Here is a 25,472-nt window from a genome sequence, read left to right as displayed (position 1 = left end):
CCGCACGGAGTGTATAGGTCGCTGAAGTCGCAAATTGCTGCAGAACATTATTTTTTTTGTGTGTGTGTTCTTTAGCTTGGTGGGTAGACTTTGATCTCCCTTGACATTGGTCTGACTCGCAGCCTTCAGGACGCGTCACCCAGAGGGGTACAGGCGACCGCAACCGCTGCCCAACGGACTCGAGCAGCGCGGCGAGCAGCACGAGGATGGAGGACGGGGATGCGGAGGACGAGCACTCGGACACGGAGGGCTCCGAGATGGTCTTCTATCCGCACTCCGAGGAGGGCTCCGAAGGGGGCGACTCGTACGTCTCTCGACCTCTGTATACAGTGGAAACAGCGCGAAACCACGGGGACGTGGAAGAAACGCACGGGACGAACACTCATCCCGGGTGTTTCTTTTACGTCCTCGTGGTTTCGCGCTGTTTCCAGTAAAAATCGCCACCAACTCGCCCAACTACCCATTCTTCTCTGTATATCATTCATTATTTTGGATTCGGTGATCTGTTCAGTTGGTTGTTTCGAGAAATATTGCGCCAAACTCGGATTTTTCAGATTTTGGCCGTCGTTGATTTACCCGAGCTATCATCTTACACGTGTGAACCGGTTTTAAAGGGGCACTAAAGTAGTTACAGAGACCATCTATGGTCATAAGTCGATCTATGGGCAGTAAGAATTAAAAGCCAGATTACGTATATATGTGGTTTATTTCCCTAATAAAAACGGGTGTGGTTTATTTCCCTAATAAAAACTGGAATACATATAACGATCTGCCCCTTTCTTTGCGATTCGCCGCGGAAACCGGAAGGCACTTTTGGAGGTGTTTCATGCCAATCGCAAGCGGCCTTTGTCAGCCTCCTTGCTGCACGGAAAGCAACCGCTCGCGATCGGCTGTCGCGCCCCTGAAGGTGCCCTCCGTTTTCTTCGACGAATCGCAGAAACAGAAGCACGTTGCAATCTTTGATCTCAAATTTAATAGGGAAATCTACCGCGCATCAACGTAATCTTGGCTTTTGTAGAGCGCTCAGAGGCCATAGGTTTGAGTCACGACCGTACGTAGACGATCTCTGGGACTACTTTAGTGCCCGTTTAAAATGCTGCTCTTGCGCAGAGCATTCCAAGTGCGGGCCACGACCGAAGTGGACCTCAAGGAGGCCCGGAGGCGACTTCACCGGGTGCGGCCAGACAGGCCTGACAGGCCGGCCAGGGACCCCCCTTCACTCTACAGCAGCGTCACGGGTGAGCACGGACATCTTCGCCACGCACCACGGTGTCTGAAAAGCGTCTCGGACGGGTGCGTCTAGCGTCCTATCTTGCCCCTGCCTCGAAAATGGTCCCGAGGTCGCAACGAGCAAAGTCGCCGAAGTTACTGTGTCGCGTCGTCGGATGTCACGATCCTGGCAGTGGGTCACATAATTTCCGGTGAAGTTGCCACTGTGGCAGCGCCCCAACTCAGTGTGAAAAATTTTTTGTAAATGGTCGAGCTGAGAACGAGCCAGAGTGGAATAGGTGTTAGTCACGTTCACCTCTGCTGCCGTGTGGCCTCCAGGATCACGACGGGCAACGGCACAACGGCATAGCACTTCCATGGTATTGTCCGGTGGCATTTGAGAGTCCACATTTAAGGACGCTGTAGACATGTCGGTCGGAGACGCGTTCCCGGCACCATACTGCATACCGTTCATTGAGGCACGGGACAAGCTTCCTCTCGTGTAAAGGCTGGTTCACACGTGCGTTCGAGTATGTTCGAGTGCATTGCATTCCCTTGTTTGGAACTCCAGCCTGCCCCTCTCCCTCGTGGACGAACAAAGAACCAGAGTAGCAGGGACGACGGCGGGGGTGGCGGTGGCGGGTACTCTAGGCCTTGGTAGTGCTGTTACCGCATGCTTCTGGTTGGCATGACCGTGCATCGTGCAGTTCTATCGAAAGAAGCTTGTGCTTTAGAGTATGAATGGTTATGTCCTGCTTTGGAACTTCTAAAGTTCAACATGCTCATTTCGTTGTTGCACTTCAACCTGCGATGTGCTACTGCCTTGACCCCTTCATATTTGTAGCCAAATAAATTTTAACACACTGATCATTGTCAACGAGCAAGCGAACGGGAAATCCCGGAGAATCTATCCCCCATCTCTTCTGCCGTTTCGGAAGTACCGCTCCGCCATCTATGGGGCATTGGAGTTACGAATACAAGCTTACGACGAAATTAATTGGTCATCTACAACGTCGTCCAGCATAAATCGAGGGACCACATTTGGGGACGCGGGAAACATACCAGTCGGAGAGGCGTTCATGCCACCGTACTGTGTACCGTTGATGGAGACACAGGAGAAGGTTTGCCTCGTGTAAAGGGCGGTGCACACATTTGCGTTTGGAGCGTGTTCGACTCCGTTGCATTCCCTCATAACTCATTACTTCAAGAGAACACGGTGGTATGCTGGCGCCACGTGTCAGGTAGCCCTGGAACACTTCAGACTTCTGTATCACTAGACTGAAGGTTTCGGTGTACTCTAGACATACCCCGGGTTTCTAGGAACCCAGCATGCGAACCCACGACTAAAGTGCAAATTCGGCATTGTGTTTATAGTGCTGAGCTAATGCCAGGGTGTATGTGTGAAAAGGTCTTTATAGACACACTGGCAGTGTTGCCAATTTAGCGGTTTTCTGAGTTATTAAGCGAGAGACGGTGTTTTGTGGCTGGCGGGATTTTTAGGAGTTTTTGAGTTATGTTGGCATGCTTTCTGGAGGCCTAAATTTTTCTCCAGTTTGCATTTATCGGTCCTAAATGGCTTAATTTCCGTGCTAAGTTAGTCATGGGGTCGTTATTTCTGCTTAGTCAACAAAGTTGTCAGTGAGAATAATGCATGCCCCGCCATTGAGATCTTATGGGGAGAAACATTGATGCAAGACATTAAAACAGTCAATCTCAGCCTGCACCTTACATTTATTGATTCATAGCTGTTTTATAGAAGTCCTTTAGCGGGTTTATGATTTTTGAGTTTGTGAGACCGCACTCTAGAGGGACGATCCAGGAAACTCGGCGAGACCTCCGGATTTTGCGCGCAGACTTCGCGAGTGAGCTGAACAGCGACGAGGAGGACTCAAGCACGGCGGCAGAGGGAGAGCCCGGCGTTCCGCGACCTCTGGGCGGCTCAATGTGCGTGAGCACGGACAACCTGGACAAGCTAGGCCAGAGGGAGAAGTTCATGAAGAGCAACTACGAGAGCCTGGACCACTCCGGAATGGAGTCCGGCCTGGATTCCACGCTGACCCCCGTGGCTGCCCTGCGCAGCTCCATCTCGGCCAAGTACCTCCACTCGAGGGGCAGCACGCCTGCAGCTGGGCTATCCTCGCCCGCTTGGTGGGTCTACCCCCTTTTTTAACACAGGGTGTGTTTAGGCCTAAAATGTTGCGAAACGCTAAAAGTGTTGCAAAACGCTAAAAGTGTTGCAAAACGCTCAAAGTGTTGGGGAAACGCTCAAAGTGTTGGGGAAACGCTCAAAGTGTTGGGGAAACGCTCAAAGTGTTGGGGAAACGCTCAAAGTGTTGGGGAAACGCTCAAAGTGTTGGGGAAACGCTCAAAGTGTTGCGAAACGCTAAAGGTGTTGCGAAACGCTAAAGGTGTTGCGAAACGCTAAAGGTGTTGCGAAACGCTAAAGGTGTTGCGAAATGCTAAAGGTGTTGCGAAACGCTTAAGGTGTTGCGAAATGCTTAAGGTGTTGCGAAACGCGAGAATTGTTACGAAACGCGAGAAGTGTTACGAAACGCGAGGTGTTACGAAACGCGAGGTGTTACGAAACGCGAGAAGTGTTACGAAACGCGGGAAGTGTTACGAAATGCGGGAAGTTTTACGAAACGCGGGAGGTGTTACGAAACGCAGGAGGTGTTACGAAACGCGGGAGGTGTTACGAAACGCCCGAAGTGTTACGAAACGCCCGAAGTGTTACGAAACGCCCGAAGTGTTACGAAACGCCCGAAGTGTTACGAAACGCCCGAAGTGTTACGAAACGCCCGAAGTGTTACGAAACGCCCGAAGTGTTACGAAACGCCCGAAGTGTTACAAAACGCCCGAAGTGTTACGAAACGCCCGAAGTGTTACGAAACGCCCGAAGTGTTACGAAACGCCCGAAGTGTTACGAAACGCCCGAAGTGTTACGAAACGCCCGAAGTGTTACGAAACGCCAGAAGTGTTACGAAACGCCAGAAGTGTTACGAAACGCCAGAAGTGTTACGAAACGCCAGAAGTGTTACGAAACGCCAGAAGTGTTACGAAACGCCAGAAGTGTTACGAAACGCCAGAAGCGTTACGAAACGCCAGAAGTGTTACGAAACGCCAGAAGTGTTACGAAACGCCAGAAGTGTTACGAAACGCCAGAAGTGTTACGAAACGCCAGAAGTGTTACGAAATGCCAGAAGTGTTACGAAACGCGAGAAGTGTTACGAAACGCGAGAAGTGTTACGAAACGCGAGAAGTGTTACGAAACGCGAGAAGTGTTACGAAACGCGAGAAGTGTTACGAAACGCGAGAAGTGTTACGAAACGCGAGAAGTGTTACGAAACGCGAGAAGTGTTACGAAACGCGAGAAGTGTTACGAAACCGAGAAGTGTTACGAAACCGAGAAGTGTTACGAAACCGAGAAGTGTTACGAAACCGAGAAGTGTTATGAAACGCAAAAACTGTCATAAAACACGAAAAGTGTCGTCACGATATGCGAAAGGTGTCACGAAACACTAAAAGTGCCACAATACGCAAAAAGTGTCGCAATATGCAAAAAGTTTCACAATGCGCGAAAAGTGTCATGAAACACTAAAAGTGTTGTGAAAAGTGGCACGAAACGAAAAATGACTCAAGACACGAAAAGCATGCCAAAGAACGAGAAGCATCTAAGCGTCACAAAATGCAAAAAGCATAGCAAAACATAAGTGTCAAGGAACATGAAAAGCATCAGAAAACGCATGAGGTGTCATAAAACACGAAAGGCATCATGATACATGACAAGTGTCACAAAACACAAAAAGCTTCACTAGAACCGCTGCAGAGTGTGACAAAACCGATAACACGGCCAGTTGTCTTTGCAAAAGGCCGTGTGTCTCGGCGGGAATTGAACCACCGACCTGATCTGATATTGGGGTGATAGTTGGCATATATGTACTCATCTTGCAACAAAAACTTGGGGCGAAACTGGCTTTTTTCTTGAGCCGACTACAAGCATAGACTCTTCTGCGAGTTTCTCACAATTGTAGAAATAGGATTAGATGAGTTAAAACAATGTCTTATTAGTTGAAAGTAACTACTCAAAATAAGATTGTTTACTGTGTCTAATATTTGGTTCTGCTTCTACACAGGGCCAACAAGACCTCCGGGAGCAAGTCCGATCAAGAGGTGGCTATCTCTGCTTTTCTTAGTCTTTCCAAGGGCCTTTTTGCTTCGGGTTTTTTTTCGTTGTCTCTTTTAGTGACGGGGAGAAAACCACTGGATCACTTTGTCCAACTTTCTAGTAATCTGGAATTTTCAGTCTCCTCCATGAAAGTGTCACCAAAACTAGTCACTATTTGTGCTTATTCGATAAATCTCTTCAATTGAATACCTTCCTGTCGTGCAAACGTCCAAGCTGGCTTCGTGTTTTTCGAACAAGAGAAAACAAAGTTTGAAGGGATTGTTTGATCGAAACCGGAAGTACTTAGGTCTTTGCGCTCGTTACATCAAGGGAGCCTTCATATAGACAAACGTCATTTTTATTTTGGTAGATGAGATCCCAATATAAATTAAACCTTTCGCGAGCACCTGTATGAAACTGCACCTCGAATACTGCCAGTGTCAATGACTGACATCCGTAGCTGCTGCATGATGTCACATAACGCAAAGGATGGTCGGGATAACAAGCGTCGGTCGATGTCTTTTATTTTGTTTCGAATTGTATAGTCTCCTAGGCTGTACCCTACTGAAATGTTTCCTGTACAGCAGTTCCCTAGCGTATGCAAAAAAGTTGCGCCATTTAGCGGGATATTACTCGAAAACAGTCGTTAGCTTCGAGCAAACGTATGCCATTTTGTGCATACACAACTGTGATGGCCACCGATCAGACAAGGCAAAGAGAAGGATGCCGTATTTTCCTCTGAAACGGCATCTGGGTTCACGCATCGGCAGATTCAGTGCATCAGTGATGCGGCTGCAGGTCGTTCCCTCGGAGGCAATGCCCGCATGTCGAAGGCAAACGCCAAAGCGTTCAAAATGCATGCAATATGTCTAGATCGCCACTTGATTCTGACAAGCTTGGTGGATCATAGCTACACTCCATTTTCACATGCGGGTCAAGCAGAATCGGACTGCATGCCTGCTAAATATAAATTTTGGCATCGTTTCAAGATGGCCTAGTTGTTGGTTTCGGTTTTGCTGCATAATCAAACCGATTGATCAGATTTGGGTGAGGAGTGGGTGGACATAGTTGAATATCGTCGGCACGCCATCACACCTCGGCTTATGAGCCTTCTGTCGGCTTAGAGCTCAGCTTGTAGCTCTGTTGTGAAATTATTGCCCAGTGCTCCCTACGCATAGGGACAAGCCATTTTGCTCGTTGTTGCATGTCTCGCCAGTCGCAGGTTCTGCCTCGTGGGTGTGGCACCCAACCGCGCAACAAAAATGAAGCACGCTGGGGCATTTACTCACTGGCAAACAATGAGATGGAAAGGCGCACTTTGCATTACGTTACGTCAGAGCTTTAATATTGCCAACGTAAGCACCATTTATGCTAGGATACGATTAGAGCAGTTTAAAAAACCATTATCATGCAGAGGGGCATATAAATTTAGACATTGCACGGAGGATGCGTTTTGTGGTAATAACAGTGATGTTCAACTGTTTGCTCGTACACAAAATTTGACCGGACAATCCCTTTAAAAAATGGCCTTCTTAGTCCCGTTCCAAAGTCACTATACAAGCCATGCTTCGGAGTAACGACACGTCGGCCACCTTGGTGTTCAAAATCGCTGTTGCCAATTATCTGAAGCTTTGTTTGAAACCCCGAGGTATGGATTTACATCCTCCAGAAATGTTAAAACAGTCCGCGACAGAGCGAAACAATGTCCCCTAAGCCGAATCCCGACGCGAATGAGTGCAGCCTTCTCAGTTCACCACTCCTAAACTGGAGAGGCCCGCCAGGTGTGACAGAAGTCCCCAGACTCCGGTTGGAGACTCAAATGATTGACTCGGGGGCGGCAGATAAGAGGCGACGAAATAACAGTTGCTTTCCGCTCGATTCTCCCACAGATCGGCAACCAGAACCGCTCCAAGCGACGGGAAGAACTGACGCAGGCCTTGAATCAGGCACGGCAGAAGCTTAATGCGGTGAGTGTCCTCGAGTGCCAACGCGGCCGCATTTGTCCCACAATCCGCTGTGGGGTTTGCAGGGGTGTCGCGACTCGTGCGAGAGCATAGGCGTGGCGTTGGCGTGCAGTTTACGACGGTGTGGAACCTTCACAGAGTTTGGTGTAGTTGCTGCGTGCATTACCGGGGCCCTAACATTGCGGTGGCTTGAAAGTGTCTCCGGCTGGCGCGTTTAGCATCCTACACCGCTCATGCATCAAAGGTGGTCCCCAAAAGTTGATCGTACAAGTTTCGCCAAAAAGTAGGAACAAACGCGGGTGTCACTGTCGTTGCGTCCAAACTTGCGACTGCTGAAGCTTTTGTGGGAGAGTGACCTGCGGCAGAACAGGCGTCTGCCACAACCACGTCTGCTACCTTGCCATGGCCTGGGTTGTGACAGGTGATTGCACTTTGTATGTGACCTCGCTTTTAATATTGCCACAACGTGTTTAATGCTTTACCTACCTGAAGTTCGCTCGGCTGGCAAAACGTTGCCCGCAACGCTAGGGTTTTTTTTTCAAGTTCTTGGTTGGCTTTGGCTACGTTCGTGGTTTGTTGAATTCTTATGGTGCCGTTGTTGCTGTCTTGGGCGACCCTTTGCCTTTTATCGTATATGTCGAGTGGTTTTATGTATGTCATCTGTCCCTTCTCAAGTGTGTTTGGTCATCTTTGAAACTGAGCGTTCCAGCCCTGTTTTGTTGCCTCTTGTGGCATGAGACCGTTTGTGAGATGGTGGCATTGTATGATGTGGCTTCACTCTGAGGAACTGAGCTTTGGGCCGTTGATTCTTGAGTAGGTTGCAGCTGATTGAATGAGGACGTTAGAGGAGACGTCTTTAGCATACCTGCCAACTCTTCCGAATTTTTCGTAAAATGTACGAATTGGGAGTAATTTTACAGTTTTTCGAATCTTGCTCCAAATCTTACAAAAAACATATTTTTATTTTTATTTATTTATTTTCTTTTTTTGTAACTCCGTTGTTGGCGGTATCTTGCACCGCCACAAGAGGACGATAGGTACCGTCCACAGCAGCGTCGTGGTTCTAACTATTTGTCTATCCGGTGGCCACGGATCGAAAACCAATCCAAAGCTCAAAGCCTTGTGTTCGGCGGTGCACGGGTGCACGTTGCTTCGGCGTGCTCAGACGTTGTTGGGCCTCGTTGCTTCGGCCAGTTTCGAGGCGAGAAGTACGGCGTCTGTGTTTGTTGCACGTGTAACTGTAGCATTCTCCTGGTCACTGTGGCTTCGCGGCATAATGCTGAACTCCAAACCTCAAAAGAGGTACTTTCAGGTGTTCCTTAAGTGCTACACGTCGAAATTTCCGTGCTTTGTGCCGCCCGAAATGCGAGAGAAGTTTGGATTCTGTAGCACAGGCACGTGTGATGTAAGCATTTCGCACGCTGGCCAGGCTGAAGCTGCACATCGCTTCGCGTCACCCCCCCCCCCCGCCCCCCCCGCTGGGCTGCGGAACTTTTACGATTTTGAAAGTCCACAGGTTGGCAGGTATGCGTCTTTAGGTCTAGACTCGGGTTTTTGATTTAGGGTCTTGCTGAGGTTTGCAAGTATGCGGCATTATTGATTTGAGACGGAAAGATTTGCCTGCTGACTGCAGCATTTTTATTTTTCTGTCTCATACAAAATTGAATCTAGAGAAATTTTGTTTGAATGTAAAATATTGAGATATTCACTATGCATAGAACGTTTAACGAAGGCACACTTTGTAACGAAGGCATGAGCAATTAAGGTGTTCATAGTAATGATAATGCTATAAAAAAACTTCTTGCTTAAATTGTCTTTGTTCTATAGAGTAGTCCTAGTGATCCCATGTTGCACATCCTTCCATGTTAGTTCTATGAACAAGAATGTGCTGAAGGCATCGCCTCTCTTTTCAGATCGGTTCCGACAGCGAGGTAAGAGTCAGTCATTGTGTGCTCAAGCCTCTTGTTGTGATTTGTGACTGTCCAAACAATGTCTGCTTCCTGTTGCTGAAAGGACGCCACAAAATACTTGTTGACCCCTGTTTGCATGCCATGAGCTGTCACGGCAAGCCTGCTTGCCTTGAAACCGTTATGCTGAATGCTTGATTTGAGCTTTCATGCATGAATCTGTATTCTTGCTTTTATCCCCACCCCTGTCCGTTTCTATCTGGATGAGCCTCATATCAACGTGCATTTATCCAACCACAACTGCGCGGAAATGCATGAAAGATCTTTGGCAAATGCATTGACTACTGGCGAATTCCACTGGCCCTTTTGGAGCGCTCCGGGATCAGTAGGTCTGAGATGTGGAGCCCGCATTCCAAATGGAGTCTCTCTGCAGCGAAACATAACCACTCCTCTGTGATTGGCGGATTTTTTCCCGTCATTCACCTCCCGGAAATCCCCCTCCCCCGGTCCCGGATCTCGAAGCACGTGTTTTCGCAATTGCGGTGCCAACAACGCATGTTCAACGCACGAGCAAAGTTAAATGGGGACATAAGCCTAAGTTTCAAAGTTTTTTGAAAAAATTCATTTTTCAATTTTGAGGTTTTCGGTTTTAGAAACTAATTATACAGCCTTACGCTAAATTTCATAACTATGCGCCAAATAGTTCCGTTGATATAAAATATTTTGAAGACATTGTGAGGCAGTAACAAAGTAAAGGAGTTCAATGTTTGAATGCATTTTTCTCGGTTCCACATTTTGCTGCAAATTTCGTACGAAGGAATCTTTTGTTCGAAGGTAAAAGTTTTCTGATACCACAATCACGACATTTCTGAACCGAAATTTACTGGGGAATCGGGCTATCTACTTTATTTTGTTTTACATTAAAGTCCTCCTTGAGAAAAAACCATATTTTCAAAAATTGACATAGGACAGATACGAATCTCATATTTTGAAGTAATCTTTCTTCCTGAAATATTTTCATTTGAGTTATAAAACCTAGGTAGCCTGAAGTCCCACATCCCCCCCCCTTTATACTCAAGCAGTTAAAACAATGCTTAATAGCTCCATTTGCATATCATACATTTTTTATTGAAGAGTGACACATCATCTTATGCAGGTATGTAAAGTTGCCCTAGAGAGCTGAAAGTTTGCACAGTACACCTACATCTGAAGTTAAATTTCCCCTGCAAATTTCATTCCAATCACTTGAGTAGTCAGAAGTTCAACCTCTAGCCAGTGTCCCCCCTTAATTCATGATGTGAAAGATGAGTGTCGATAAGCGATGTGCATCAGCATAGCCCACTAGCCTCTTTACTGGAATACTCGTGAACGGTGTCTAAGTAAGTCCTGATTTTCAACCTCTCCTGCGGAGGTTCGAAAAGGCATTCGGATTCATGCGGGACATACAAGCAATCCTCATCGTAGCTGCTACTCGAGCCACTGCTGCTGGAGGAGCTGCTCGAGCAACTTGACAAACTATCTTCAAGCAGCAGCAGCAGCAGTAAAGCGGGCCGCACTTCGCGAGCGGCCATTATGAAGTCTTCTTTCTGAACAAGAAAGTCACGACTGTGTACCGAGCGCTGGCCAGTTTAACTTCCATTCGAGCCCGTCAAAATCGGCGGAGGGACTTTCTTGGATCCAGATTGAGATTTGGAATGGGAGCTGATACAAAACGACTAGTGGGACATGTCTCTCCTGATCTGAATCACCCCGTGAAATAGGTACGCTCCAGAAAAGTCGATCCCGATGCGCTCCAATGCGACCGGTGAAATTGGCCATTAGCTTCTCATCTACAGCAAGGACCAGTGTCGCCACATCCGAGTGGTAGAATACTATCTCGCTGTATTCTAAATGCTGGGAATTTAGAATGCATTGCATTTTGAGTTCTTCCTGGCTTTGAAGAAAACCTGTTTTGGCACAACACAAAAATACATACCTGTTTCTCGTAGTTTCTGTTCGGCACCAGACTTGCAAAAAGAGCACTGCTTCGGCAAGAAGGTCAAAATAGGTCGCACCACAAAGCAGGTTATAATTTGGAACAGATAGTTGGAATTGAGTGAGGACAAAGAAATTAAAAGCTGGTTTTCATTTGGTGTAAAGCCTTTGCCAAAACAGCATTGTGTCACTTGGTGATCTTGGGGTACATAATGAGTACTTTACTCATTACACCATGCTGTACTCGTTATAGTATAAGCAAACAGAAGATTGCTGTTCGTAATTGTAGGGAATTGAAGTTCCTAGTGCTTGTAGCTCAGTGCAATGTCAGTCTGTCAATATTGTTGAGAATGTTTCTTCCGCTACCTCTCGTGCCCTTCAAATGGTAACTTCAAATTTTAGTTTGCTGTCGGCCCCACTAAAAGCTGCTGCCGACAGAAATTGTGGTCCAACCCGTTGACTATGCGATAATGAAAGCTACTTTTTGAGACGTTTGTCTATGTTTAGCATTTACAAAGGTTTGTGCACATAATTCAAGTCTCGCTCAATACAAGTCTAGGCTCCACTTTCACTCGGATTCCTTGCAATATTTCCTCCTGCCGCTGATAAATGCCGTGACCCCGTTTCTCTTTTCTTCGACTGCTTCAAAATTTGCCATGCGTGGGCCTCACCATAGCCACAGTTGGCAACGGGCTACCTGCACACTGTGTTCCTTGTGTTTTCTGTGAGCATGTTGCCTGCCTCATTGCTGTGCACATGGCATGCGTGTGGCTCGCCAACACCCAACTGTGTACTCTCGGCAAGTCTGTGTTGTCGGCATGTGCACACAACACGCTTCAACATTTTTTCACGGAAAAATGGAAACGCTCTAATCTTCGCATCTCTAATATTCTGAGGGTCTGTTCACTTTCAGAAAGCTCAGCCCTCCTTCGTTTTGTGCCCCCTTAATTAATTCCTTTTTTTTTATTTTATTTTTAAAAGTTTAATTTGTTTCTCTGGACTCAGTGGTTAGCCCCCTTCTTTTGTAGTTTGCTGTTAATATGCCTACCGTTCACTGAAGTACCCAACCGCAATCCTCAAGAGGGATTGTTAATAGTGAAAGACAAATTTTATGTAAACTTACCCCCTCTCTGTGTTTTTTTTTTTTTTTATTTCCTTTTTCTTAATTTTTACTTGCTGTTTTGGATTTCATATATGTTAAAGGCTTGTTCGCACATTTATGGGTAGCCCAGGAACCTTTGCAATCTGCATATAACTAGACTGACATTCTTTTGCAGTATTCGAAAGGTCAAATTTGTGTCAACGGTACAAGAATTATGCACGAAATATATGGAGGTGAGTTTTGGGGCCATCCGTTGGACGGAACCTGCGTGTCCCCTCGTCGTGAGGGGGTATGTGGGAACGGAACGTGCTTGAGCACAGTCGAGCGCAAGTCTGTCTCTAAAATGAAAGACGAGGCAGGAGCTGATGCTTTTTGTCGTTTGCTTACTTTGTCTAGGGTGCCTTCATGCACGCTTTGCTTGGGGTGATGACAACTGACCCTTTTTGCTCGTGACTCTTCTCGTTGCTCTGGATCACGTGAAACAGCGTCCTCCCAGGACGAGTGCTCGGCATCGACCGTGCCACAATGGCATTTTGTTACCGGCCGTTTCTTTGCGTTTTCCCTGCGAGTGCGTGTGGTGGCCATCGAGTGCTTCGCAGAACGGCCTCACCCTAAACGGAAGGACGTCGAGGCACTTTGAGTTTGACGGGCGTTGTTGAAGGAACCAATCTCTCGACCTCCTCGCATATCTTGCAGCTGGGCTGGCGTAGCAACCTGAGCACGAGCAAGAGCATCGGGGACCTGCACAGCCTGAAGGACGGGGACTCGTTTGAGCGCAGCTTCTCGGAACTCAAGTCAAGGGACGACTCCATCCGGCGCACCTCCTCCATGACCGACATCAGCTTCTCGTCCAGGCGCCGCCTCCTCCCCACCTTCCCCAACAGCCCCGGTGGCAGCGGCACGGGCACCGGTAAGCAGCGGAACGTCCCACGGGTTGTCTTTCTGACCCTGGGTGCTCCGACTCCCAAGTTAATGGTCGGACTGTTTCTGGACGGTTTGAGAGATTTTTTTTATGGAAGGGCCCGTAACCTTCCGTTTGCAAAGCAGCTGTGCTTCACCTACTTCCTGCTTTTTGAGCCAACACTGCTTCTTTTTTGTAACTTGGTTTTATACCCCCGTGCTCTTCCCTTTCACTCCTTCAACATTGAGACCAGGTTCTCACTGAGGCCCTTGCAGGTGTAGCCCTGTTTTCCTGATTTTTCCTTGTTCCCTCGCAACTTTTGTGCTGTTCGCGTGAAGGACACATCCATAGAGGAACGTGCATGACGTCAGCGTCGAGAGCAACATTCTCCTCAGCTTCGTTATTCACACGGACGAGGTGCCGGTGAGAGGGATGTCGGCGATAACGCCCAAATTTATCAGTTTCCGCTCTTGACGCCACTACAGATGAATCTGGTGGTTTATACAACGATGCCAAAGCTTTCGCCGACAGTGTCATTAAAGGAAAACTGATCTGCCATAAAACCGGGACTTCTCGTGTGGCTCGAGCCATTGCGAGCTCACTCATGAAGCAAGGCGAGCAGAAGTCCACACATGCAGTGGCTGGCGTCGCCAGTGCTTTCAACATTCTGCTTTGCGTACCCACAACGGCGCTCTGTCTCGATCCCTTCGGGCGATGCGAAGCGCCTCAAGATTTGTACATCCTGAACCTCCTCCGAAGAGTGATGCCGGGGATTTCTCCCAGGAGCACGCATCATGTGTCGAGAACGTTTCGCATTTGCGACGCTGTGCCGCCACGACCGTCGCGGAACAGACATTACACTGCAGCATAGCAAAAGCCCGACATTTTCGGCGAGCGACGCGCGGCCCGGGAAGAAATCTTTGGGACTTCTCTGCAGCTCAAATATCTGTCGAGAACTGCACCCTTCGTCTATCGATGCGCATTTTCTGTCGTCCCTTCCGCAGAGCCCTCGGCGGGCCTCTGGGCCCAGGCCAAGCCCCAGGCGCCTCCCGCACCCTCTTCGCCGCTGCACCACTCGCCGGCACCCGTGACGAGCACGCCGGCGCGCCTGAGCGTCCCGCTGCGCCCGTCCTCCTCTTCGAACATGTCCCGCAGCGCCAGCATGGGGTCTCTGCATTTCCCGGACCAGTACTCCCCCGGCAGCGGCCCCCCTGCCCCGAGCCCCCTGGCCAGGGCGCCCTCCGCCCAGCTGTTGACGGGCAGAGGCTCCTCGGCGCTGGCCAAGGTCCGGTCGACTTCGGCCCTGGGGAGGTACCCGCCTGGGGGACAGCTGCCCCTGCTGGCGCAGAATTCGGACGACTCGTCCTCTTCGGACGTGGATCAGGTGAGGAGTGTGGCTTTGGGATGGAAGACCCTGTTGTCATGACCTCAAAACGTTTGGAAGTCAACCTAAAAGCTTGAAGTGACAAAACGCTCGAAAAAGAAGCCCTTATAAAGAAACTGTGCACTTGCGAAAAATATTTTAAGTGCGTAGCACTTACGGACCAGATCTTGGCGATTTTATGCCCATGGGATGTAGCCTGAATGGTGACAATGCACCAATGTCGCGGTGTTCGTGGGAAGTCATGAGCGCGATGGTTGTTTTGCGACACCGTGTCGTCACGCAAAATCGTAGTGTTGCACGACACTGTGACGTCGCATGAAGTTACGGCGTCCGACGACAGTATGTCTCGACTCGACGTTATAACCTGGTATCGCGTAACGTGATCCGACATCACGTTATCTAACCTCGCATTGCATTATGCTCAGGTGATGTAATGCCACGTGATGTTGCAACATCGAGCGACACCATTACGTCTGAGAGGACCTATGTACTTAGAGCTATGCATTTGGACAGCCTCCGGGATGAACCAGAGACGGGTAGTTTATATTTAGGCGAAAGCCTTATATGTCTCATTACGGGAAAAGGCAGCGTCGGTGTTGTGCCCGAAAGACTGCCATAAAAAAAAATTGCTGTGGCTTAGCTTGGCTATGCCAGGATATACGGGTGCCGTGCAATGTGAGCTTGCGCGCATTCGCTCCGGACGAATTATTCGATGCGGAGTCTTCCCGAGTTCAAACTATCAAACTTTTCCTCCCATAGAAATGTATGGGCGCTCGCCGGGACTTTTGAATACGGTCGAATTGAACGAAAAGTCAAATTAACTGAGGTTGAACTAACAAAAGTTTACTGGACTGAAAATCGTGAGCAGAATCTGACCAAGGGATTCGGGTCATGACAAGTTGGTGATGGCCACTGGTAACAATGATCAACATTTTCTCGTGTTGCTGTTTACGCCAAGCCCACTTACCCCAGACAACCTTCAAACCTAAGTCTTTTAAGGCCTGCACTTGCTTCTTATCGCAACATTTGGTCTACTGGCCACTGTCGTTTGAACGAGCAGATGACAGTTTAAACAATCGGTGCGTGAAGACGCATTGAACGTGGTCCGCGGGTGGTCTGGACAACTTGACCGTTTTCCTCCGTTCATGTTGCAAATAAATTCGACGACCAGAAGTATTCACGAATTTGACCCGAAGTGCTTCCCACACAAGCGATTGTGGTCAGACAGTGTCTGATTTTCCCATTTCACGGCACCCCTTCCCATTCTCGGTCGAACCAAGCAGACAGAAAACGCATAAAAACTGATCTTTGCGCCTTTCTTAGCATACAGCCCCAGTTGCGGCGTTTTGACGAGAAGGCATGCCTTAGCCTGGTTCCTTTCGAGACAGCACAGGAATGCTCGTCCCACATGGCGATTTCTGCCCACACTCCCATACCAAAGTGCGCCCAAAGCGCCACCATCTCGGCGTGACGTAACAAAGTTGAGTTGGTGTATAGGACATGTCACAAGATTTGTGACAAGATCCACTTGTCCCCCGCCTCCCTCTCTCCAAAATTAAATGGGTAGGCTGTGTATACAACACGACTGCAAGTTTTAAGCATGGCAATGTCTATGTGCCGAGTATAGTGAAATGAGACGCATGTATAAAATGGAATATTTGTTTTAATGTTACGAAATTGATGCAGTGAAACTAGGGTTGTGCGAATATTCGAAATTTCGAATAGTAGTTTCGAATAATTCACAATTCGATATTTGCTTCAAGAAGAACTACAATATTTGCGTTCTTCGAAGTGTTGATTGCGGCGGGTTAGCCCCGTTGAGTGCGATTCTTACCGAGCACCAGTGCACTGCAGAGAAGCGATACCCACGAAAGCGAGCTCCGCGGATGTTGCTTCTCTGCATTACACCGGTACTCAGTAAGAAGCGCACTCAACAGGGTAACTTGCCGCGATAAACAATTGGAAAAGTATGAATATCGCAGTTGCGTGCTTGGAAGAAAAGCATAGATCCAGCAGGATGGTGCACGCATGCCGGTTGTGTTTGAAAATAAATGGAAACTTTGTGAATGTATATATCTACATTGTAGTAAAAGTTCCAAAATTAAACTGACTGATATGCAAGAGTATACTATGTTAGGCAGAGATGTCCTTACAATCTGCATTCATCATGCTTGGTTCTTTCTCTTTTAACTTGAGATTAAAGAAGGAATATTTTATATAGCAAGATTTGTAAATTCACTCAATTGGGTATAGTTCGCCATCTTTCTAGGATTCATTTTATGTCAAATCCGTCGTTTACTTGCCATCCCAAGACATCGGACCTTATGAAGATACAGTTCAAAAACATAGATAAACTTAGCTTATAAATGAACAAGTGGAACAACCTTCACAAGTTTGGCTGGGTTGTCATCTAAGCATTATGATTTGGTAGTGAAAGGCATGGAAAAACTGTTCGATATTCAAATAAAAAATATTCGGCCAAAATCACTATTTGCTTTGAATTCGCTTCAAACTCAAAATCCAGTATTCGCACAAGACTAAATGAAACACAAATATGAGATGGAACGCATTTATTTGTTAGTCACAATATTATTCGAACAAAACAAATGTTTAAACATGAGGTAAACTTGCACCACTCAACGATACACAAGAAACTGAACGAAGCAAATGTCAAGACACAACACAGGCGTATTCAATCGAAGGTCGCACAGGCCACCGAAACAAATGCAGATTAAAACTGGAGTTGAATTTTGTCTTTGGAATGGGCACGAGCGATTGATTATTGGACGATGGTAGGAGAAATGCAAAAAAGGTATATCGTAGTGTTTCAGCGGCGATGTGACTTCGCGCCTCCCCGAGTTCCGGCTGACAGGCATTGTACTACTGCCTCCAGGATCAACTGCCTGCTATCAGGATCGGTCTCCGGAATCTGCACTACAACAAAAAATGTTTTGCGACAAACACAAGAAAGAAAAAAGATAGAAAGTTATTTTATTTTGGAGATTGTTGCAGATAAGTACTTTTGAGTGGTTGAGTGTACATGGCCAAAGACGCTCACGTTAACAAGAAACGCCGTCAGCGTGTCGCCGCAACCCACAGCTGGCTCATTCAGAGGGTGTTTGGAATTCCGAGCCGGAAGTGTGTCACATCGAGCCGCCCTATAGTTAGTCTGTTTTTGTTGCACAATGTTTTCTTACGTACACCCCTTTGGGCGAGACGTCACGTCAAAATAATTAACGGAATATTTATGTCAAAGCGTGGCGCAGCAATGCACTGGATCGCTCGTTGGACAAAGCAACGTACTGCACGGTTTCTGAAGGGCTCAAGATCGAACCCGCCGCTTCGGCCGTAGCCAATCGTAGGGTGGGACGAAGCGCGGTCAGAGCTCGACAAGATCGAGGCGTCGAGAGGTCGTTGCGAACCTCTCCCCTGCCTCCGTCACAGGTGGAGCCCAGCCGGGCGCGGGTGTCGCTCAGCCGCTCCTTCGCCTCCAAGGACCGCTCTCCCGGGGAGTCGTCGTTCCTGCGCTCCCGCAACACCCCCCACGAGGGTCCCCGGGCCATGGTGGAGCCCATGGTGCTGCACAACGGCGGCAGGGGCGCGCCGCAGCAGGACTCGGACGGCTCCCGCGGCTTCTCCGGCGGGGCGCCGCAGCAGCAGGCGCTGCCGGGCAACCCCCTGCACGTCCCGCTCACCCGAGACCTCTGCGACCGGGTGGCCGATGAGCTGGCCAAGGTCACGCGCTACGCCATCCAGATTTTTCAGAGGGTGCGTTTGCTTCGTCGTTCCCGGCTGGCGCTTTTACCGCGTCCCAAAAAGCGGTCCCTCGGATCGGAACGTCCCACGGCACGATGCTCCAGCTTTCGCCGTGTCGTTCGTTGCCCTGAGCGCACCGGTCGATGATGTGATCGGGGCACTGTACCGGCACGGCCGTTTTGCTCATCCTTGCGTGAAACGTGTTGTAACCCAGGGTGGACTTCACAATAGACTTGTGGCTCTCGATTTTGGAGCATCACACCTGCCCAGCGAAATCCAACATTTTTAGGTTGTGTGTTTGTCGTGCATTGCATTGCGTGCTTGCTAACGCTCTGCTAACACCCGCAAACAAATGCCGACAGACTCCAGTTTACACCCGTGGATCGTGCATGACTAGACACTAGGGGGCCTCGAACACTTCTTAAGCTGTCCTGCACGCACAGCATGCTGGAACCAGAACCAATAACCAGATAGTTCAAACAGCCGCCGATTTTTGGGCTTGCTCCCTTGGCTTAGTATCTACACAGGATTTTTTTTCTTTCTTTTACAAATCATTGCTTTGTTTAAGCAAATATTTTTTTTGTTTCTTTCTGTTCTACTGGACATTTATTTTTAATTGGATTAAGTCTGCAGTGCTCATGCGAGAGCCAACTGAGGCACTTTAGTTTTCATTCCTATGCCCACTTCACTTCGATCATGTAAAACTTCCCTGGAAAGCGGGGAGCGCAAGAGAAACCCCTCATGTACGAGCACTGTATTACATACACTATTAAAGTGGGCTTCACAGTAGTCTCGGTGTCAGCTGCGAAGAACGGTCTAGCTTTGGGTGGTTTGTGCGGGACTCATTCCGCGTCCTGGTCTTCACTGGCCCGAAAAAGCCCACGTTTTTCCCGCCGGGCGCAGGTGACGATGGACATGGAGCTCTCACCGGCAGACAAGTCTGCCATGACCAACACCCTGGCCCAGGGGGTGGTGCAGGCGCAGCAGAACCTCAGGCCCGCCGCTCCGCCCATGCCAGCCTGGGGTGGGAGCGGCCCAGCCTCGGTGCCCCCTCCCCTGCCCACGGCTCCCCCTCCCAGCCTGGGCGACGTGGGCTCCCCGGGCGCCGCGGTGCCCGCCGTGTTCCAGCGCTACCCCGCAGCGGGGAGGTTCGTCAACAACGGTGCCGCGGCGGCTGCGTTGCAGGTGCCCTCTCCGGCAGACATGTTCCAGCAGCAGATGGTGAGGGTCCTTCTTCCGGTCGGCCAGTTTGCGTTTGAGTGGGCTCGCATGCACCGTGTTTGCTTGTAACAGCTCGTGGCGAGAGAAAACACTGGCACCGTCTGGCGGGTAGCCCTGTTACACTTTGAGGTGCATACTACATATTTTTACGATTTTTTGCATTCCCTGTATCTTTGAAATAATTCTCACTGTGGAGTGCTAACTGCGATACCTCTTAAACTTCACTTATTGACATACCTTTCCGATTCTTTGGGTAAAAAGAAAGAACACTTGTTCCTTGGGAAAATGACAAATCTGCCGAAGGTATCATGGGCGCATCTTTGGGACTGTCTATTCGGCTAGCCTGGGCCATATACCTAAGAACGACTGAAAGCCTACAAATCCCCAAATGCGTTCAACTATTTCGTGAACGGCAAGGCATCGGCAGTGGGCATTAACCTCCTCCGGGTGCCAAAGATACGCGCCGAGCTTCCCCACAGGAGTCGTCAAGCCGAGTCTTGGTTTTAGGAGACAATCTTCCGAAAGCTTTTTATTATGCTGCCTTTGGTGCGACGCGAGTTTCTGTAATGCACAATTTTCTGGTGGTTTGACTCGCTAGCTTTGGTATTGAAGGTTCCTTTCTTAGGTCACCGTGCACATTGCATTTGTATGTGGCGTAATGACAGATCGTTCTACGAAGATTGGTCGGTCGAGGCGTCGCATTTTCGCGCTTGTGGCGTTGCGACATTTGTCGATGGCACATTGAAGCGGGCTAGCACAGCCTGCCGATACAGTCGTCCTCTGATCGCCCAGTCTCGGCGGCGTCGGTGGCATCCCTTATCTCGAGAAAATCGAAATAACTTCACTCGTGACTTTTTGTTTGTGACTGTACACGTTGGCAACTTAAAAGCGCGACACTGGGGCATTTCAAGAGCGTAGCTCTCACGGAATTGCTCGCTTGTGAGCAAAGAGTCATGACGCACCCACTTAAACACAAAGTAAACATAGGAGAACCAGAAGTTTTTCTGTGCCCCCGTCATGGCGGTCGGAAGTGGCGCGCACACTGTGTGTACTAATACCTTTCCAAGAAACACTCGACCCCAGGGGCAACAAACCGTTTTCTAGCCCAGTCACGGGGTTTGAGGCTAGATCCTCACTGGCGTCCCTGCTAACCCTAACCAAATGGATTGTGGTTTTCATAGGCGGAGCCTGTGTAGGCGCAGTTTCAAACACTGCTGGCGGCTAAATTCTCGTGTTTTCCTGCTATATTTTGTGTTTCATGGTGTGTGTATTTTCCTGGGGACATTGAGAAAGCATTTGCACCACATTTAAAAAAAACAAAAAACCTGTAAACTATTTCTGTTGGGTATGTGCACGACAGAACGAATGAAACTGGAATGTTAGTTGTTGTGTTGTTTTTTTTTTCACGATGTTTTAACGGTGTCGCCCGATTAGCCGCTTGTCAAACGAGAAAGCGCTTGGCTGTCGAAAATAACTTGCAACAAAAGATAGCCGAAAGGCATGCATTTTTCACGCTCACAAATAGCGTTTTTACCGATGGAGAGGACGCGGACATACAATTTAGTGAGTGTTAACATTCTAACAAGATATTGTATGTACCACACGATGCAGCATTATCTGAATACATTTATTTGAGAAAGATCCCTATTAGAAAGAAGCCCTATTTCTTACAGTGGAAGATAACACAGAAAGGCTACACAGCACGCATCAGAAAATGTATGTGGAAACTTTCGAGAGGGGCAAGAAAACGTGGAATGCAAAACCGCAAAACACTGGTAGTAGGGAATCGCACGGAAGTGCGAAGTGAGAGGGTCGCTCCAGCCGCATCAGCATCAGCAATGTGTCCAAGGGAGTGGCAGGGAATTTCTAGCTGATAGAGGGTGCGAGAGTCGCACCAGCCGCATTAGTATCAGCAACGTGGCGGCGGCCTAGGAGCGTTTTTTTGGAAAGGTGTATAGTCGGAGGTGGGGGGGCTCTAGAGCTCCCGATAGATGGTGTCGGTGCGTGCTCTTGTCGTATGCGACACAGTTGGTCGCACTCAATGTGTGAACCAGCTTTCAAAGGGTTAGTGTTTGGCCTCCAAATTGTAACCACGGTTTAAACCTAGAATTAAACTTCGCAAAGTCACCTAGCCTCACTTCGAGCTTAAATTACGGCGTTCGAAACTTGCAAAAATGACCCTTGCTATTTATTTGAAACGAATGCGTCCGGTCCATGCAGTAGAAAGTATCGAACCCCGGGACGCGGGTCCTCGAACCGGCTTGCACCGTTCCCTCTTTTCATTGCACCGTTCCCTCTTTCTTTTTTTTTTTCGGCGTCTAACAAACAGCATCCTCTGGGCCGCAAGGGAGACCAGATGTCGCAGTCGAGCTCAGACCTCAACGCCTTGCTGCAGCAGTACTCGGAGCAGCTGATGAAGATGGTCAAGGAGCAGATCAACCAAGCCAAGACGACGGACAAGTCGGACGGACAGTGACGCGCGTCTGTCGAACATTCCGAAATCCGGGTCGTCCTCGTTTTCCGGGCACCCGCTCCGATTTGCCCGCATCCGGTTTTCGGCGGACCGCCAGAACTATGACCTTCCTGGTCGAGAGATTCGTTGCAAAGCTCACGCATTTTTATAGTTGTAGGCTTAAACTATGGAGCTCGGAGCGCGTCTCCGCTCCGGTCGGAGACTTGCTCCTAAGCTGCAGTGAAAACTTTGCAAATAGCTAACCCTCCAGCGTGGCGACGACATAACTACGCTTTCCACGGCGCATGGAAGGTCTAATGTTAGTTTTGTTCCGGATTCTAAACGCGCAGCGTCGGCGAGCTTTTTAGACTCTCGCGACGTGCCAGGAACCGCTTCCGCCACCGGTGCCTTTGCCGTTCTTTTGACGCGCGTCGACGTTCACCTTGTTCTGTAAATAACCGGTGGTTCACTTTGCGTCTCGCGGAGACCCGCGCCGTCTTTTTGGCGGGGCTTCAGAGTTTCGGCAGGCGCAGAGATTGCAGCATTCCGAGGGAGCGCGGTCCGGTGATGTTTTTTGGGGGAATTCGCACCCGTTTGCGGCGTTTCGTCCAGCATTGTACATACGATACACACACTTTGTCGTTTTAGAGCAAAGACTGTAGTATAGCGTTTTTTTCCCCGCGTGCCGTTGTGTTTTAACAAAGAGGGTCCGCAAGCTCACCAGCCAAAGTGCACTTCTTTCCACCCTTATGCTAACGGGCTTCGTATTTATATAACGTAGGGTGAGGGTGCCAAACGTCGAAGTTGTTGTCTGCCGCGAGTTTAGAGGAAGTGAAAAATTTCAGGGGGGGGGCTTCTAGAAACGCGGCGCTAGACTGTTTCTCGTAACCTTTATTACGAAACCTTTTTTTTTTCTTCCCCCCAAGTCTTCCCTAGGCCTCTTCTACTAATTGGGGTACTCAGGTGCCAAATCAAGTGCTCAGTCTTCGAAACAACGAACGGAGCATGGAATTACTTCTCGGAGACGTTTTTCTGGATCGTCATTCCTCGTCCGTGTGCATGTTAATTCTTTTGGGAGAATTACCACATTCCTTTTTTTTTTTCTTTGTCAGACGGTTTTGTTTATTTGGATTTTTAACACCGCCCACGATTTACCACAGTTCATGTGTTTTTGTTTGTGCATGTGTTTTTTTTGTCAGATACTTTGGTGGTACCCTTTGCTTTTGCCTTCCCAGTCGTTTGCCATTGGCAGATATTGAGATTTGCCACTTGTGGGGCAAGTCTGGGTGTCTGCCCTTTGCAAACCACATTCCACGGTTCACCTGGCAATTAATGAAAACTGAGGGTTTCACAGTGTGGTTTTAAATTGTTTTACCGATTTACTGTACCAGAGACACTGCTGTCTTCATGTACAGGCACTTTATCTTCACAAGGAATATTAATTAAAAAAAAAAAACTTGCAAGAAAAACTGTGGCTCCTTTATTTAGGCCTTCACGCGGTCTGGACAATTGCTGCAAACAAAGGTGATCGCCATACCAGGTTCGTCAATGGTGTGGCAACACAATCATCCCAATATGCAACGGAGTTCATTGAGGAACAAGGGTGCCGAAAAAGACCATGCAATCAAGGGAGCTGCGATTGCGGGGCCTAGAGGGCCCGCCGACAAAAGGCCCAAAGGAATTCAGAGTGCCTCATCGTCCTAGACTTTTATCCTGGTTCCACATAGGTTCCAGTTGACATTCCACATATTGTAGCATGAGCTACACTGGCAGAGGTTCAGCAGTTCCACGTGGCTCCCAAAGAGCCGTGCTGTGCAAGTGCGAGGAGCAGTGATGTCACACGGCGCACAGCTGGCGCGCCAGAGACGCCGCCGCCGTTGCACGCGCCTCGCCGTTCTGCGCATTTCAGAGGAGTGACGTCATAGCTGCGGCAAACGCACTGGTGCCGCCGCGTGCCCAGCTGTGCGCCTCCGTTGCGCAGTAGCCAAGTCTGACGCTGCACCGGAGCCGCTTGATAGCACCTCTCATTTTGTGCGCATAAGCTCGCGCTACGTATATCCTGGCACAGCCGAGCTAAGCCACCACAATTTTCTTTCTTGAACAATCAAATTCTTCAGTGGATTGGAGATTAGATGTGAAACGCCATTTCTCTTCATTTTTAAACTTTTTTTAATCTCGAACCCATAGGCGCTACATGGATTGTCGTTCCAATTGCCCTGTTCCACTTAAGTGCCCATTTGCTCCAGATGAAACTTCCAGAAGGGGCAAATGTTTTGTACATTTGTTGTTTATGATTATCAATTCGAAACGTTGTTCTGTATAAACTATGAGGTATTTACAAGTATACAAAACACTTTTGTGTAAACTATGAAGTATCTGCGACAGGGTACTTACTAATTAAGAGAAACTTTTTGCAAGTTATGGTTATAACCGGAACCTCGGTGAAATGAGAGAAAAAGTGTAGGCTCTCCGAAAGGAGAAACTGACAATATAAGGTGAGGAAGTTAAAAGAAGGAAAATTACGATTCTCGATCGATACCGCTTGTATAGGGCCGCCCGATTTAAAGACAATTTAAAATAAATTAATTGGATCTTTTGATCAAGTGGAAATTTCATTATAAATCCAATTGGGAACTCAACTGAGAGAAAACTGGGCACCACCAAGAAAACGACCCAGGAGAGACCAACAGGGAGAAAGGAACCTGCAGAGCAGGATACCGGTCCAACCACGCAAAGGGGCACAGAAGGGCGACAAAAGTGGGGCCGCTGTAGCTAATAAAGAGCTTCTGTTGGGTGTAGTCTTGAGAGCTGGGCGCGGAAGGGTCGGCTGCAAGGCAACCCCGAAGTTCCTGCCAAAGAACCGGGCATCTTAATTGCGAGCTTTTAAAATTTTCTTCCCTTTAAAGTTTTCAACAAAGTGGTAACGTTTGGGCCGATTAGTTCGGTCGAATTGCCAGGCATTTTAACCTACAAAATTTTCCTCCTTTGTGGTTAGATTTGTTTGCATGTATATACTGTATTTTTAAAGCTCTTGCAGGGTTCACATTCTTGGGTGTGTGGAACTGCAAAAGAAAATTATTTATAGGCAAACTTTGTGCAATTTTTTTTTAAATTCTTGAAAATATTTTTGTTAAGATTTAAAACCATTACAGGTAAAGCATGTCATTAAGTTGTGAGATATTCACTTTCTGAAGGCAGCTTTCTCAAGAAATGACAAGAAAAACGCACAAAACTAAACAATAGTCATTACAGATCTCCCCTAAATACGTGTCACTTCAGTCACCGAAGACAACTCTGTAGAGGAATGATTCATTATCTTGAGAGTCTGCTTCTGCTGCATGTACGTCAGCCTGCTCCATGCTTGATTGTTGGATCTTCGCCGAACCAAAAGTTTGCGAAGTGTTGCGAAGCGAAACTAAACTCTAGGCACGAAGCGA

At 48.3% G+C, this 25,472-nt stretch overlaps 1 protein-coding gene across 2 annotated transcripts in view; it reads left to right on the top strand.

The window, feature by feature from the left end:
- Nucleotides 1-23,138, top strand: part of LOC8033297 (mitogen-activated protein kinase-binding protein 1) — a 39,394-nt gene extending 16,256 nt beyond the window's left edge. The window contains exons 8-18 of one of the 2 annotated variants that reach the window (XM_040505045.2): nt 123-304; nt 1,111-1,238; nt 3,063-3,357; nt 5,343-5,379; nt 7,264-7,341; nt 9,252-9,269; nt 13,018-13,231; nt 14,227-14,606; nt 18,051-18,374; nt 19,266-19,583; nt 21,913-23,138. In XM_040505045.2, coding sequence (XP_040360979.2) covers nt 123-304; nt 1,111-1,238; nt 3,063-3,357; nt 5,343-5,379; nt 7,264-7,341; nt 9,252-9,269; nt 13,018-13,231; nt 14,227-14,606; nt 18,051-18,374; nt 19,266-19,583; nt 21,913-22,059 — 2,121 coding nt within the window. In that variant the 3' untranslated portion in view covers nt 22,060-23,138. The remainder of the gene's footprint in view (nt 1-122; nt 305-1,110; nt 1,239-3,062; nt 3,358-5,342; nt 5,380-7,263; nt 7,342-9,251; nt 9,270-13,017; nt 13,232-14,226; nt 14,607-18,050; nt 18,375-19,265; nt 19,584-21,912) is intronic. The other variant, XM_040505046.2, reaches the window with a different exon arrangement.
- The last annotated feature ends 2,334 nt before the right edge of the window (nt 23,139-25,472 follow it).

The sequence above is a fragment of the Ixodes scapularis genome, unplaced genomic scaffold (genome assembly GCF_016920785.2).
Source record: "Ixodes scapularis isolate PalLabHiFi unplaced genomic scaffold, ASM1692078v2 PGA_scaffold10__122_contigs__length_95168666, whole genome shotgun sequence".
NCBI classification, from domain to species: Eukaryota; Metazoa; Arthropoda; class Arachnida; order Ixodida; family Ixodidae; genus Ixodes; species Ixodes scapularis.
The sequence above is the reverse complement of the archived record's forward strand: the minus strand, read 5'-3'. Positions and strand labels throughout refer to the sequence as shown.